Source organism: Caloenas nicobarica, chromosome Z (genome assembly GCF_036013445.1).
Source record: "Caloenas nicobarica isolate bCalNic1 chromosome Z, bCalNic1.hap1, whole genome shotgun sequence".
NCBI classification, from domain to species: Eukaryota; Metazoa; Chordata; class Aves; order Columbiformes; family Columbidae; genus Caloenas; species Caloenas nicobarica.
Window position 1 is genome coordinate 68,453,242 of NC_088284.1, and position 16,133 is coordinate 68,469,374.

At 43.9% G+C, this 16,133-nt stretch overlaps 1 protein-coding gene across 1 annotated transcript in view; it reads right to left on the reverse strand.

Annotated features, from left to right (window-relative positions):
* The window catches only part of ACO1 (aconitase 1), a 37,217-nt gene extending 22,052 nt beyond the window's left edge, over positions 1 to 15,165 (reverse strand). The window contains exons 1-3 of the mRNA XM_065656568.1: positions 15,091 to 15,165; positions 4,750 to 4,870; positions 2,880 to 3,048 (exon numbers count right to left, since the gene is read on the reverse strand). Of these exons, the coding sequence (XP_065512640.1) occupies positions 2,880 to 3,048; positions 4,750 to 4,846 (266 nt within the window). The 5' untranslated portion in view covers positions 4,847 to 4,870; positions 15,091 to 15,165. The remainder of the gene's footprint in view (positions 1 to 2,879; positions 3,049 to 4,749; positions 4,871 to 15,090) is intronic.
* Positions 15,166 to 16,133: the final 968 nt, after the last annotated feature.

The window sequence follows — 16,133 nt, forward strand, 5'->3', positions numbered from 1 at the left end:
AAATGTTGCTGAGCAGTTTGAAGCAGTTTGTTGTCCTAGGATATGCATATTCCAAGGAAAATAGCAAATGCTATGTTATGCTACCTAGATAGATTCAGGGGAGGGAAGGGGTGGGAGAGAGTAGAAGAGTTACTTTCACAGCTTCGAAATGTTATACAATTGAAAAGGAACAGGCACAACATCCATCTACTGTTTTAGCACTCGAGATAATTACAGAATGACCAGATCGAGGAAATTTGATAATTCTAATCCAGGACACGTGATTGTAATTGTTGTATGGCTTCTGGAAAGTTGCCAAAGCTGCCTTTTCCAAAAGAGTCCACTAAGAAGCCTGTTCAAGAGCTCGTTTTTCATGAATGCAGCTGCTCTGCAGACTTACAGGCAGATTTTTAAACTCAGCAGGAAAGTAAGGGGCAAGACAGAAGTGCAGTAACAAAGGGAACAACATTTGCTTGAGAGTTTGGCTTCCTCTCTGTTCCAGTTTTTTAAAATGTTAACAACAGCCAGCGGGTAAAAAATAGCTAGGAAATGAGCACTTTTTTCAACTGAGGCTTTGCCTGTTTTTCCTGATGTCTTTAGGAGTTGAGCTGTATTTGGTCTCTATCACCTGGCCAACCTTTGGGAAAATGCAAACCAGAAGGTACAACAACTAAGATACTTCACTGTTCTGAAAAATAAACAGGTTAGCAGCATGAGGCTTACCAGGATGAACTAAGCTCTCTTACAAAGGCAGAGGACAAAGGTACAAAGGACAGTGAACTTGCAAGTCAAATGCTGTATTAAAAACAGTTAAAAGCTACTGTTCCACCTAAAAATTGACTTTCCACATCTGTCAGGGACTACCACATGCTGACATACAGGGACTAAGCATGCTGCAATAACAAGGCCCAGTTTTCAGAGTCCATTAGGTAGAAGTCCCAATTCACCTTTCTGGGAAAATATAGACATTCATTTTTTATATAGCAGAGAAATCTTTAAAAACATATTTGGAATAATATTAGAAAATAATCATGTGAGTTACAAATAAGTTGAAAGGGGTGGTAAGAGCAAGAGGCCCTGGGGAAAGGTGGGGGTCAGAGGAAGAGACACCACTGCACGATCCCCCACAAGCAGCTGGCTGAAGTCATTGCTGGACCACTCTCCATCATCTTTGCCAAGTCTTGGGAAATGGGAGAAGTGCCTGAGGACTGGAGGAAAGCAAATGTCACTCCAGTCTTCAAAAAGGGCAAGAAGGAGGACCCGGGCAACTATAGACCGGTCAGCCTCACCTCCATCCCTGGGAAAGTGATGGAACACCTTATCCTTGGTGCCATCTTAAGACATATCAAGGATAAGAGGGTCATTAGGGGCAGTCAGCATGGCTTCACCAAGGGGAAGTCGTGTTTGACCAACCTCATAGCCTTTTATGAGGACATAGCCAGGTGGATAGATGATGGCAAAGCAGCGGATGTGGTCTATCTTGACTTTAGTAAAGCATTTGACAGTCTCCCACAGCATCCTCACAGCTAAACTGAGGGAGTGTGGACTGGATGATCGGGTAGTGAGGTGGACTGTGAACTGCTGAAGGAAAGAAGCCAGAGAGTCGTGGTCAATCTAGCGGAGTGCCTCAAGGGTCGGTACTGGCACCAGTACTATTCAATATATTCATCAATGACTGGGATGAGGGAATAGAGTGCACTGTCAGCAAGTTTGCTGATGACACCAAACTGGGAGGAGTGGCTGACACGCCAGAAGGCTGTGCTGCCATCCAGAGAGACCCGGACAGGCTGGAGAGTTGGGCAGGGAAATATTTAATTAAATATAACAACAGAAAGTGTAGAGTCTTGCATCTGGGTAGGAACAACCTCAGGTTCCACTATGTTGGGGAACGACCCATTGGAGAGCAGTGTAGGGGAAAGGGACCTGGGGGTCCTGGTGGACAGCAGGATGACCATGAGCCAGCACTGTGCCCTTGTGGCCAAGAAGGCCAATGGCATCTTGGGGTGGATTAGAAGGGGGGTGGTTAGTAGGTCGAGAGAGGTTCTCCTTCCCCTCTACTCTGCCCTGGTGAGACCTCATCTGGAATATTGTGTCCAGTTCTGGGCCCCTCAGTTCAAGAAGGACAGGGAACTGCTGGAGAGAGTCCAGCGCAGAGCCACGAAGATGATGAAGGGAGTGGAGCATCTCCCTTATGAGGAAAGGCTGAGGCAGCTGGGTCTCTTCAGCTTGGAGAAGATGAGCCTGATGAGTGACCTCATTAATGTTTAGAAATATGTAAAGGGTGAGTGTCACGAGGATGGAGCCAGGCTCTTCTTGGTGACAACCAATGATATGACAAGGGGTAATGGGTACGAACCAGAACACAGGAGGGTCCACTTAAATATGAGAAGAAACTTCTTCACAGTGAGGGTGACAGAACACTGGAACAGGCTGCCCAGGGAGATTGTGAGTCTGCTTCTCTGGAGACATTCAAAACCCGCCTGGATGCCTTCCTGTGTAACCTCATCTGGGTGTTCCTGCTCTGGCAGGGGGATTGGACTAGATGATCTTTTGAGGTCCCTTCCAATCCCTAACATTCTGTGATTCTGAAAAAAACCTGTGAACTCTGAATTCCCTCATTTGGATGCAATTTATCCATCCCATTTTCTTCCCCCCTGTTTTGAAAAATGTCATAAAGATATTTCTCCACCCCAGAAGCACTTCATTTAATGCTTTGATTAATATCATGAGTGTTTGTGTCTTCAAGCATTGTCTGTAGCCTCACATCTAGGAAAGCTGAAAAAGGTCTTTCCAAACATTTCATGGCCATTCTTTCCCTCAGCTCACCCCTGCACCCCAAGCTGAGCATTGCTGTCCTTTCAAGAGCCCCTCTCCCCAGCTTTGGAGAGCATCAGACTCACGTGAAGTCTTGCAGAATAACTCTTGCAGGCTTAAATGGCACTTCAACATTCTTGTGTTGCACTACCTTCCAGTTGAGAATATTCTCAACATCTCCCTTCTTCACTAGGAACTCATCGCAGTTACGGATTGCTGCTTCCAAGAGAACTCGAATAGAAAACGGCAGGCGTGCTGCAAGGGTAAGAGGCAAGAAACAAATTCAGTTTTTACTTTAGGGCACATGTCAGCAAGTGCAAAGTTCCACACCTGGGGCAGATGTGTCCACAAGTGCTGTCCCCATATTCTCACAAGGCTTTATGCCAAATTATCAGACTCCTTTTTCTGGCCTCCAGCTTTCTCAGTAGGTCAGTGCTAACTGATCTGTCCCACTCAATTCTTTGAGCTGATTTATTATCTCAGTCCCTATGAGACAGCACACATCTTTGCTGAAAGGACTCTTTTCCACATCTCTTCCATCCTCCACAGAAATACTATTAATACACTGAAAACATGCTCATCTCACCTTGTTTCTCTGCAGTTTTCTCTCACTCTTCACACTGAACAGAGTCATATAAATGCACCAGAAAAACAATTTTCTACCTGACATTCTGGAAAGCACAGCTTTAGTGGTCTTGGCAGTCTCTTGTCCAGAGGTGGAGAATGAAACTGAACAACAGTAAGACTGTGCATCTGCTAATCTTTTACTTCAAGACAGAAATACTTACAGAAGATGACACAAAATATTAGACCAGTCCTGACAGCTTTACTACAAACAATGGGTGTGAAGAGAAAAATGAAAGTTTCACTGTCCTTCCTCCCCGGTCCACTGTAATAATAGCTGTTTGGTTTCTTCTCAGAATATTTACATTCAAAAATCTCTTAAGTTTGTCCCAACTTTCTACGCAGGGCCTCCAAGACACAAAAGTCTCTTAATCACAGTGAGACCTCATTTCTTCTATCATTAAAAAAACCCAAACTATTACTCAGGACATAGTCATTCAGAATCATTTGGGGGTTTTTGGTTGGTTTGTGTTGTTGGTTTTGGGTATTACAAATCTTCTCCCCCTGCTCCCTGTCCCATTCTTCTGTTGCTAAGTTATTCAGTTTTTCAGGTAGGTAGCATGCATTGTATCCTTTTTTCTTTAAAGAATATATAGTTTATTGATCTTGGAATGGATCAACTGATAATACCATACATGTATTTCTCTACTTCTTAAGACTCATCTCTGCTTTTCACAATTAATTGATTTCTCGATTACACGCTAGCTGAGTCTGCAATGTGTTGCTGACATTCAGAGAAAATGCTCCTCCTCCTGCTTCCTGAATTCTTCTTGATCACCTGTTTCCTTTTTGAAAGAGGAAAAATACCCACCACAGACAGCTCTAAGCTATAGATACTCACTTACTAAGTCAGCGGCACAGACTGTAAGATTTTTACCAGTGCCACATAAAAGATGCCTAAGTACATTCAGGAAGTGTCAGAGGAACTAAAGAAAAAGCCTCCTCAGAAAGGATTTTCTAGGTACTACTCTTTTTAAAGCTGAACAATCTTTCTGGATGATTCAGTCATATCACTGTTATGTACTTTCCAGCCTTTCACAGTAGCATGGCAGTATGAGAGTAAATTTGTGCTCTTGGTTTTGCCTAGTCCCCCCAACCCACTCAGGAAAAACAAGACTGATCTGTGTACAGCATATTGAGAAAATACTACTGTGATCTTGCCAGTATTTCTGTAGTTCTAAATTCCCGGAATTAAATTTTGCTAACATTTTAACAACCACCTTTTGAATTTACAGTTCCCTCCAGAGACCAAATATCATCTAATGTTGCAATGTCTCTTCGGGTTCTGTTCATCAATGTTAATTAAATGCTTTCCTTATGCTGTCAACATACCGTATCTCTCATCTTCCAATTTGCTCAGGTTAAAGAACTTCTTCAGAGGCTCTTTAGGGTCCAGTGGCTCCACAATGCGTACAAAAGGGTTGCTCATGGTTATTCGAGAACCTTAGTTTCCCTAAAACACAAAAGAAAAGACATTTTCATGACATCTTTCCTGCATACAAAGTACGTCCCACAAGGTATCATCTGTCCCATGTACAAGGCCTGTACCAGACAAAAAGGTACGGCACAGTCTGTGTTAGTCATGCCCTTTCCCCTACAAATCCAGTTGTAACAAGTTCTCAGAGATAAAAGGTCTGCAGGAAGATAAGAGCACTGTGAAAAATAGGGGTACACTACATGGTTTCAAAAGAAAGTTCAATGTCTGCATTATTCTCTTCTTTATGCTGCTTATAGACGGTTCCTTGAGCCTCTGTGATCCACGAACCATGACAATGTGGGCTCATTTCTTAAGTGGTATCGGTCTAAAGCTAAACAGGCATTCACATTCAAAATTAAAAACAATTCAACCAAAACAGAAAACACAATAGTTTCACTTGAGCCAGATAGTGTTATAGACTAAGATTACAAACCCTGAGTGTCAAGAGACACAAGGAACCCTCCTGATTTCAGAAAGATTCATTATGGTCGCCACCAAATAAAAATTAAAGTGGACTCTACTGTAAACATAATTTTAGTTTGAGATCTGTTGTTGTTGTTGCTATCCTAAGGTTTTACTGGACAGAGCATTCTACTGGGACCTAGGACTTTCAGGCTTCACTTATACAAGTTAAAGTACCCTGAGATATTCCCAGTATCAAGGCCAGCTAGCATAGAGCGGCTCAAATTCATTCTAGAAACATTTCTCAATGTCCAGAATGCATGTTAACTGCATGCAAACTGCCTAATGGAACAGTTCCTAGGACGCTCTTAAGACCTGAACTCTGCTCAGGTCTCTTTTGGGAGCACTGGTTTAGGCCTACACATGCCAAGAAACAAGCTAACGATTTAACAGTAAGGACAATCCTCTTCCACTGCCTGGCAACATTCCCAGTCATGATCAAAATTTTTTTAGAAAAGAGATAATCACAGGTCTAACTTCCAGATCTGTTGTTTTCCCACAGCACTGTTCCTGTCTTCAGTCAAGTAACATTATCTTCCCTTGCCTCAGTTTTTCAAACAAAAAACACCAGCAAGCTATGAGATGCACATCCTTTGACAGGCCTTGGAGACTGTTTGGTGCAAAGGGATGCACAAAGTCCAGTATTTGTTAAAAACAGTCAATGCGAGGCTAAAGAGTTAATTAAGAGAGCTCACCTGTCATTCTCATTGACTGTTCAGGGAATACTATTACGTGGAATACATTTATGGGGGATTTTTAAAGTATTCCAGCACAAATCACATTTCACATATTTTGAAGATGGCAACTAAATCAGAGATTAGACTGAGATGGAGAGACAGCAGAAATGGTGACAAAGGAAGGCCCAGGGTGTAAAGCAGCAAGATACTGTAAAAGTAAGAAAAATTTCCAAAGTTCTGTCAAGCAAAACAATGAAAGTTTGTAGATAAAAAGTTGAATGCCCAGGTAAGGCAGAAAGGTTGGCAAATGAACAGACTGCCAATACCATCCCACGCCTCCCTCCCCAAATATATCACTTCTTACATTCCCAACAACACAAGTTATTTTCTGAGATTCCCCTTCCCAGCTCTGCAGATACACATCCTGCACACAAGCCCATCTAGTTTTAGGTGTCATCTTCTTTAAACAGCAGGAACTACTCAGCTATTCCTCTTCCAAGCAAACTCTGTGCTTCTACGACTGAGCATGATCAAAATAAACTGCTTCCTTCCTCTCCTTGCCAGCTGCGCTCCTCATGAGCTTTATTTTCTGCCTTCCAAGCTGTGAACTTTATTTTATGCATATTCACTTGTCATGGGAAAGCCTAGGGCTAGCTGAAGACAGAAAATGCCAGGATATCCCCCCATAGAGAAAGCAGGGGATCATTACTTTGATATGACCATAGTGAGTCCACTGTACTCAGTTCACATATTCTCATCCAGGTGAAAACTGTAGCTGTAACGTTTCCTATCCAAGTCAGCGTCTTGGCAAACCACAGCAGCAATTCAAGATGCTATGACATGTTATCTACTTGTTACCATTGCTCTGCCAGGTATCACTCTCTTCCCTGAACACAGCTTTTTTTAGTTCACAATATGACATACTTCAGTACAAACCTGCTTTCACCACTGAGTTACACAAATATGCCAAACTGTAGGTGACCAAGGCCTAAACACATGTCCTTTTCACCTGCCTGGTCATGCTGATATGAACAGCTCTGCCACAACCTTGCAAGCCATTTAGAAATCCCCACAAAGAGGTAAAGTATCTAGAAAAAAAACCAACTTAAAGCATTGCTGTAGCAAATTTCACAGAGCCAGAGAAGCCTCAGTCATACCAACTACTATTTCCAGACAGTAAATTATAAACCAAGTGGCCACAGTGCAGAACTCAAGATAGTGATCTGCCAAAAAGACGCGAGGGAACAATACTCTGCAGACTGAGTACACTGAAATTTTTAAAGTAATCACTGCGATAGATACAGCTTAACTTGTGATTGCAGCACAGAATACTTATTCACGTTTTGCGGGCACTGAAATGTAAATATGCAAGCAGGCTAGCAGGCAGGGTAGCCGACGTCTGTCTGCCTGGGACGGGCGCAGCCCGCAGGGTCACACAGGTTGCTCATGGCCAACGCCGCAGGACCACGGCGGTAGCTGATCACATGTACCAAAGAGGACACTCGATCTTCTGCCTGACAATCTCAAAACTGTCTGCACGGAGAAATGGGAAATGAGATTCCACACAGTGGCCCTCAGGAAGACAGAAGTACAGATTAAGAGGTTTCTAATGGCAGCAGCCACCAGCCACCCACACAAACAGTGCTCATCCTGGCCTTGGAAAACAGCAGCAGCTCCAGCCCAAGCTACTCCCCCTCCCCTGTTATCCAGACACACGTTCTTCAGTGTTTGTGCAATTCTGGACACAGACATAGGACTCCATGGGTTTCAACTGACTGAAATCTATAAAAATGATTCAACTGGGGAGTTAAAAAAAATAAAAGGCAGAATCTCATCACTGGAACCTTCTCAAAGAGTTGCATGACTTGTATAAAGTCTATCAAACAAGAGCTTTATTTTAGCCCTTGCAGTGCCTACAATTCTGTGAACACTGATAATCCGGCTCAGACTAATGCTGATCATTAAATTTACACTCCCTAACTATCAATATTGTTTTACCCTCACCTTGTTACATCAATGCTTAGCACTGTGCCACCTAGCTCCATCTCTTATCAGGGTATGCTCTGAATTCACCACAGACTACATATCAGCTTATCACAGAATGTCTGGTTTCTGGCCTTTTCTCTCTCACAGCTCTACTTCTCTCTTCCCCAGAGACACAAAAGTGCGGAACAATTCTAATTATAAATACCAGGAGGGGCAAATTTATTTGGACAAGGTCATAACTTTCCAAATATAAAAAAAGGAAGCCGTTTTTTGTGTATGCAACATTTGCCCTTCAGAGCAGAGAATGAACCCTTCCTTAGCCGCAACAGCTGTTTTATACTGTCTGTATCCACAGGTATTACACAGGAGGGTTCAGATTTCTCTGGCAATTTTTATATTATGATACTCTAACTCTTCATCTGTATTGAGTGGGTTTGCAAACTCAGCTTTTACCATGAGAGCTCAGATGTTTACTAGCAACAAAACACCAGTGCAAAAATGCCCACTGGCTGTACTGTGTGTGTGGATCTCTACCGCAGCCTGAAGACCACACCATTTGATCATCATGACATACGAATTACGCACAAGCCCAAAAGACAGAGGATAAACATGTCTGTATCCTCCTCTTTCCTTGTCTTCTCTTAAAAGTTAAACAAGTAAACCAAACATATTCAAAGCATGTTAAAGTCTCATGTGGATCTCCACAAAAAGTATGTAACTTAAAATCACTCTAAACAACAAAAATTATAGATCTAAGCATATGTTGCATGTGTTGATTTCAAATCTTATGTTGATGTAACTTTTCTGAGTATCCAACATACACACAGTACTAGTCACATTGCAACACATCTACTGGAAAAGGACTCAGTTCAGTTAATTGAGGTATTATTTGAACCATGTTCTTGATCGACTGTGGGTCCTGGACTCTACTTTAAACCCCTTTAAAAGCAGTGGTGTGACTTGGAACAGTTTCAACACACTGAAATTTTACTGAAACGAATGGAATTGGGAAAGCATCCTGATACATCCTGTAGCTTAGCACTTGCAGAAATAATCTCATACAGAGGCTAGAGATGGAAAAGGTGTGCTGTTTAGCCTCCCACTCTACAGAAGAGGGAACCTGAAGACACCAGAGCTGTTTGAGACTGCACTTCAATATATTATTCGACAGCCTTTAAAGCGGCAGGAGAGCCTGAAGGTGAAAATGAATACAGCTATCATACCAGAAGCAACAATCCCTTTCATATCACTAAAAAAAGAAAAAAAATCCTAAAAAAATAACATTTGTTGTACCAGATCAATACGAGCAATAATATCATTTTGGGGTTTATTTAGGGATCTCAGAGGATCCCACTTATCTCTCACTATCCAGAACAAGAGAAAACCTTAGAACACAGAGTGTTCTGCTAAAATACATGCTGATAGCAAGTCACGCTCTTTCTGTGGTACACAACATGAGTGTTGACAAAATAACCCTTATTACTAATAATGATACTACTACAAAAATGCCTGGAGTCAAACCAAGGACACATTTATTTTGTTTGACCTGCAGAAAGGAAAAGAAGAAAAAAACCTCTGGGTGAGACAACTTCTGTCTGAGCTTCAGGCCATAAAGTAGGAACAGAACAAGCGTAGTCATTTCAGCATTTTAGTACAGACATATTCATCTCACTCAGGGATAGGGAACATGTTTCCATCATTACCTTTTCTATTCCATCTTTGGTTTCTTAGTTGTCCTTCAAATTACACGAGGGTGCCTACATTATTAACAAGAAGTTCATTGTAAACATCTGTTCAATAACACACCTAATGGCTTAAGTAAAACAGATTTCAAATGGTAAAAGCTCTTTTTCCAGGAAAGTGGGTAAATTCCCAGCCACCACTGGAAAGCACACACTCAGCAAAGGAGTGGTTTAATTTGAACACTACCAGAAGCTAGAAACACTAGAAAAGGTTACACTTAGCCAAAGCAATTATGATATTTTATCAGGCATCAAGGAAAGGTGGAAGGCTCAGACTTGCTGGTACTTGCAGGAAATCTGTGAAGAAACTTCCAACTGTAAACTGTGAAAAGGAGAGGTGAGCTGGCAGGACTGCTACGATGAAAGCCCTCGCCTGGTTATAAGGCAGAGGACACCGCGAATACTCACAGCTTGCTTGGAAAATACAACATTTTCCACCTGTGCCGAATCTGATCTTACCATCTTCTGTTGCAATTATAAATCATCCTCCTACTCTCCCATGTTATTTCCCTTAGTTTTGTCCACTCAACTGACATTGTGTGTGTATCTGTACTTAGTTGCTAAATACACGGCAAATCTCTCTTAGCAGGTCCAGCGTGTAGGAACTTCTGTCTTATTAGAACTGCAGCTTGCTCTGTGTATGCCTACCCTTCTGAAATACAGGGAAGGAAAATATCCATGTTAAGCATCTGGCCAGAAGTCTGCACTTTTTATATGGAAAGACAACTCCTCTCACATTAGTTGGGTGACTGCAGTAGCAAAACTTGAATTATGAATGGATTTACTTACCCAAGTCAGTTTAGAAAAAAAAATACAGGTATTTGTGCAGTAGAAAAAAAAATAGTTTAAATATCCAGGTTGCCTAAGAAAAACATTTTTATTACCCTGGCAAAAATAAAAAGAATTTAAAAATAAACAAACAAAAACATCAATAAAAAACAAACACACAAAAAAAATGGCAAAAAAAAAAAAGATACAAATGCCCCCAGCATTTGGATAGAGTTCAACACCATTACTGGAACAAGCAGAGTCTTGTTTTATAATGTATCTAGCTATAATTACTTTTGGATGTGCACAGAACAGATGACTACAACTACTGTTGCAATAAACACAGGTTTCTTGTTTTGCTCAATAGGAGATCTTAGTATTTAAATTACCTGTGACAGGTAATGCCACTCTATAAAAAATATACATCGCTCCATTGCTGTAAAGCAGTCAGTGACGAGATTTCAGTGCTAACAGAGACTGGGGAAATAATCTTGTTTCTTCATTACACAGGGAAGTCCCTTGTTTCATACAGATCCTTAAAGAGAAGTCCACGAACAATTCGATGACTGAGCAGCTATTCTGCTGGTATGAACTACACCATTACCCCACACTGGAAGAAAATGCAGTAATACATAAAGGTGGTTTTTTTAAACACTCTCTAAGCAAAGCTTCAGGGAGCCCCTTTCAACTTTAACGCTCAAGAGGAACTTTGTACTGGAACACAAACAGGACTCTGGATTGTAGACTTCGCTGCTTTCTCCCGATATCTAAAACTTTGACTGCAATGCTAAAATATTTATTTATTCAGAGCCATAATGTGCTACACTTCCCGTGCACCGGACGGGTTACTATGTGCATACTCCTGTAATCTGTGTATTTCACAGGCTGTCACAAGCATTTTGACCATTGTACTTTGTCAGCAGAGCTGTACTGCATGTATAGGAACTGAAGATTTAGTTCAGAGATCAAGCTTGTGAAATCAAACCTTTAGCTCTTAAAGTTACTCCAGCTCCAAGTGCGCTGAAAGTTCAGATGCGTGGCCTGTTCCAAGATGTGGATATTAAACTCCCTCAGGTCACCCCTCTAGAAAGCCAAACGCTCTCTCCTCCCTCGCTGCAACGGTCAGCTCACTTAACTGCTTAAGGGACAGTCAAAACACTTCTCTTTCATACATCTCACCAGTTTTGCGTGGCCCAGGCAAGCACATGTATCTAGTATCCTCAGACAGCCTCTGGAACACAATCTAGCCTTGCAGTTAACAAAATCCAGATCCTAATTAAGGAGGCGTACATGTTAAGGGAATGCTGTGTCAGCAAACTCACCACTGAGTGTCCTAGTTAAAAAGTAGAGACTAATTTTGTTTATGCTGCAGGAAAATGAGCAGTATTATGCCTGAGAATACAGAGAAGCTTATTTGGAGGTTGCAGAACACTGAAAAATGAAGCCTTGAATTTTTTTTCCCCGAAAAAGCAACTCTGAACTTTAACCTACTTCATAGCTCTGTACAAACTTGCTGCTCATTTCCCCTGTGTTAGCAGTCTTAGAATGTTCAATAAAAATACACAGCACAGACCAGTTTTAACAAAGAACCAGCTTTGAGTGTTAGTATAAAAAAAAAAAAACAAGCGTAACACACAGAAACACGTTTCCACTGGTAACATGGAAGCCCTGCAAGAAGTCCTGAACACAGAGAGTGCTCTAAGTGTGTACAAAGGTTTGGTCTGAAATTTGGTTTCAATTTCAATAGGCAGGATTAAAAGACATCTCAGTATTGGTCTGTTTGTTTCCAAAGGCCCACGTGAAGAGGGGAAGGAACGTTGCAGATGTGCATGGGAAGGGGAAATAGAATGGGAGTATTGTGAATCGGCCTTCTACTCATGCCACTACCATTGTGCCAGCTCTGCAAATTGCTGCCTCTGCACCCCTGAAACTCCTTTTGTGCAACCTGCCATCCGAACTGTTTTGGAGCTGTCAAAGATACATAGGTGGAAGGAGTCCTTTCAAGGATGAAGAAATGAGAGGATTACTACTATTGTGAAATAAATCTAGCACAGTAGGGGAAAAGTCCTAACCTTTCATGCCATTTCAAGACAAATCCTGAATTTGTGTTCTGGAAATAATAAAAGATAATCTTCTCTCAGCAAAAATTGCTGCCTACAATCCCAGCAGCTATTCAATTGCTTATGTTGATGAATCCAGCCTTCAAACACCCCTGGCTTCAGTCTGCAAGCAGAAAAAGTCCCTATCTGATAAGATTTCCTTAGTTCCAACTAGCTGTGACCAGAGTTTACTAGCCAAGCTCTCTAGGAAGGCAAATTAAATTTCCACAAAACATTTTTAATTCAGCTGGCTTTTTCAGAACAGTTTTCCACATAAAGGCTAGGAAAAAAACCAAAACAAAAAGAATAAATAAGAACAGCCCAACCAAAGCTAAACACTCTCTTTCACAAGCTTCTGAGGCCTGACCCTAGAACCGTGGGATGTCCCAATTCCTGTGAGGAAGTGCCAAATACCTAGAGGAAATCTTCTGAACTAGCCACTCCCTAAGGCAGCACTCAAGGCAAGAACCCTGAAAAATTCTTACCTTCTACTCACACAAACAGAACAGACTGCAAATTAAGACTCCTCTCTACCTTCTCTCTGTTTCAAAAGAAAGAAAGGGACCCCTCTTCAATTCTGATCAATTCCTTCCAGTGATCTTAAGTGGATCGTTACTCCAGGAAGGGAGAAAATTTCCAGCTATTATGTGGTGAAATCCTACAGTGAGAGATTTCCAGTTATTCTTACTATTTAAATAGCAATACTATTTCTTCTGTGGTTTTCCGCAATTATTGTTTCAACTCTTCCACCGTTACTATAAGAACTTCATTGAACAATATCAAAGTGGGAATGCATTATCCTCTGGCCAAAGGGGACCAAAGAGAAAGAAAGCTGCCAAATTACAAATGAGATATGTCAAAAAATGCAGTTTGGAAGCCCTACAGTCTTCAGCAGCAGTCTACAAGATATACTCTGCAAAGCACTGCTACGTGATCAGGCTCCTTCATATACCAAAAACTTCTCGAGGAATTTCCAATATCTTACGAAGTCAAGGATAAGTAAAGTATTGACAATTTTCTGAATAACTCCTCACACACACTACAGATACTGGAGGGCACAACAGCCAGCTGCATTTCCTACACATTAAATTCCTCTTACTTTCTTTGAAGAAGTAACAATCCCCAGAAGTTTATTAGGACATTCTGATGGAGCACAATTGCTTTTAAGCAAAAGCAATACTAAGTAAACATTCCAGTGTTAATATTTCTCTAGGGTGGTCTTCCTTTACTTCAGTATTATGGGTTGATAATAAGCCAGTCTGAACAACAGCAACACCACAGAGTGCTCAGAGATATTAACTTATTTCCAGTTGCTTGGAGAGAGAATCCTCTGGTTTAGAGCAAGTTTCCTGCTGATACTAAAGAATAATGAAGTCCAGACCTCTCCACCTTTCCTCCCCCTCACACCTGTGCTAGATTTAGACCTGGAAACCAAACATCAAAGTACAACCTCCAGTTAAAAAATAAGAGGGAACTGCGGTTATGAAACACGGCAATGTGCTGAAAAGATACACAGGGACTAATCCGAATATATACCTAATCCATATTCTGAAACTGAGCGTCTCCACAGCCACAGTCCTCAGCCAGGTTAGACTACAAGGCAAATACGTTCATCCGTGCTACGGCCTCCATGACTGTCACTGTTACGGAGCATGTGCACCTGCCGTCTGTGCCATGCAAGCAAAACCAATGATTTTGCCACCGGAAAGACCAAAGCTATTAAACCCTGTCACATTACCTTAATATAGGCTTCACCTTCTAATGCTTTTATTACATCCCTTCTCTGTCTTATCTACTTACGCTGCAGTTTTATTGTTTGGTTTTTTTTTTTTTTGCAACACAGCAGGGTTGCTGTGTGCTTGATATGTACACTATGCACTATTCTCTACTACTGAGATACTACTGAAATATAAGTAAACAAAGCTGGAGCTGTTCCAGTAGGAAAATTAATGAAAAAGCTTTGCCTAGATGAGAACAGGGCAGCACAACTTATCCTTCCATTCCCGCGCGTCTCCTCCAGCCAGCTCTGTTCTTCTTCCTCAGCTCTGGAGAAGGTGACTCCGGCACCCGGTGTCAGCAGGCTCACAGCCGAGCAGACCGAGCTCCAGGCAGCCGGGGCCTGGCGGCCGCTCCGCTCCCGGCCCCCGCCAGCGCAGCCGCTGCCGCTGGGCGACGGTGTCGGGGGCGCCCGCAGCGCTGCGCGGAGGGACCCGCCGCCCCAACGCCGCCTTCCAGCCGCCACCCCGGCAGCCAGGGCCGCCCGGCCCCGCCGCCAGCATAACCCCCCGTGCCGCCGCCGGGCTGGCCTGGCCTGCCTCGCCGCCGATCCCCGCCCTCCGCCCGGGCTCGCACCGGCCTCAGCGCCCCGCGCCTCGGCGGGGAAGCGGCTTCAAGGCGCCCGAGCTGCCGCCACCGGGAGGGGGAAAGCTGGGCGGTCGCGCCCCGGCGGGGCCCGTACTCACCGGGGAGCGAGGAGGAACCGGCCGCCAGTAGCGCTGCTGCTGGTAACCGTTGGGGGCCGCCGGGCGCGGGGAGCGAAGCGGTGGGGGCGGGCTGGCTCCGCCCCGCCGCCCTCAAGGTCGGCCACGGCGGCATGGCGGGCGGGAGGGGACGCGGACGAACCGGCCGACAGACAGCTAGCTGGCCGGTCGAGCTTTCCCTTCCTGCCCGCAGCCCCGGCCCGGGCTCGCCCGTCACTGAGCCGCTGTTTTTCTGGGGCTGTGCTCTGTGCAGACGGCGGCGCCGCGGGCCGGGGTGCGCAGCGCGGTTCGGCGGGGGCGAGGCCGGAGAGGGCGAGGCCTGCGCTGCGGGCCGAGGCCGGAGAGGGCGAGGCCTGCGCTGCGGGCCGAGGCAGAGGCAGGCGCTGCAAACAGCGGCGGGGCCGAGGCCATGGTGGGCTTTGCAAATAGAACCATAGGATAGTTGGGGCTGGAAGGGACCTTCAAAGGTCATCTAGTCCACCCCCCCTGCAATGAGCAGGGACATCTCCAACTAGATCAGGTTGCTCAGAGCCCCGTCCAGCCTGGCCTGGAATGTCTCCAGGGATGGGGCATCTACCACCTCTCTGGGCAACCTGGGCCAGTGTTTCACCATCCTCATTGTAAACAATTTCTTCCTTACGTCCAGTCTGAATCTCCCATCCTTTACATTAAAACCATTACCCCTTGTCCTATCGCAACAAGCCCTGCTAAAAAGTCTGTCCTCATCTATGTTAATCTGCCTCTTTTAAGTACTGAAAGGCCACAAGGTTTCCCTTCTCCAGGCTGAACAACCCCAACTCTCCCAGCCTGTCCTCACAGCAGAGCTGTTCCAGCCCTCTGATCATTTTTGTGGCCTCCTCTGGACCCTCTGCAACAGGTCCCTGCCACGAGGGCTCTCTGCCCTCCCAACCTGCATACTTGCTCAGACTTCACAGTGGGTCCAAGAGGCCCATCACTGAGGCCAGGACCTGGAACTGAATGGTTCTCACTCTTTCAGGACACCGTCTAACACACAGGAATGCTTC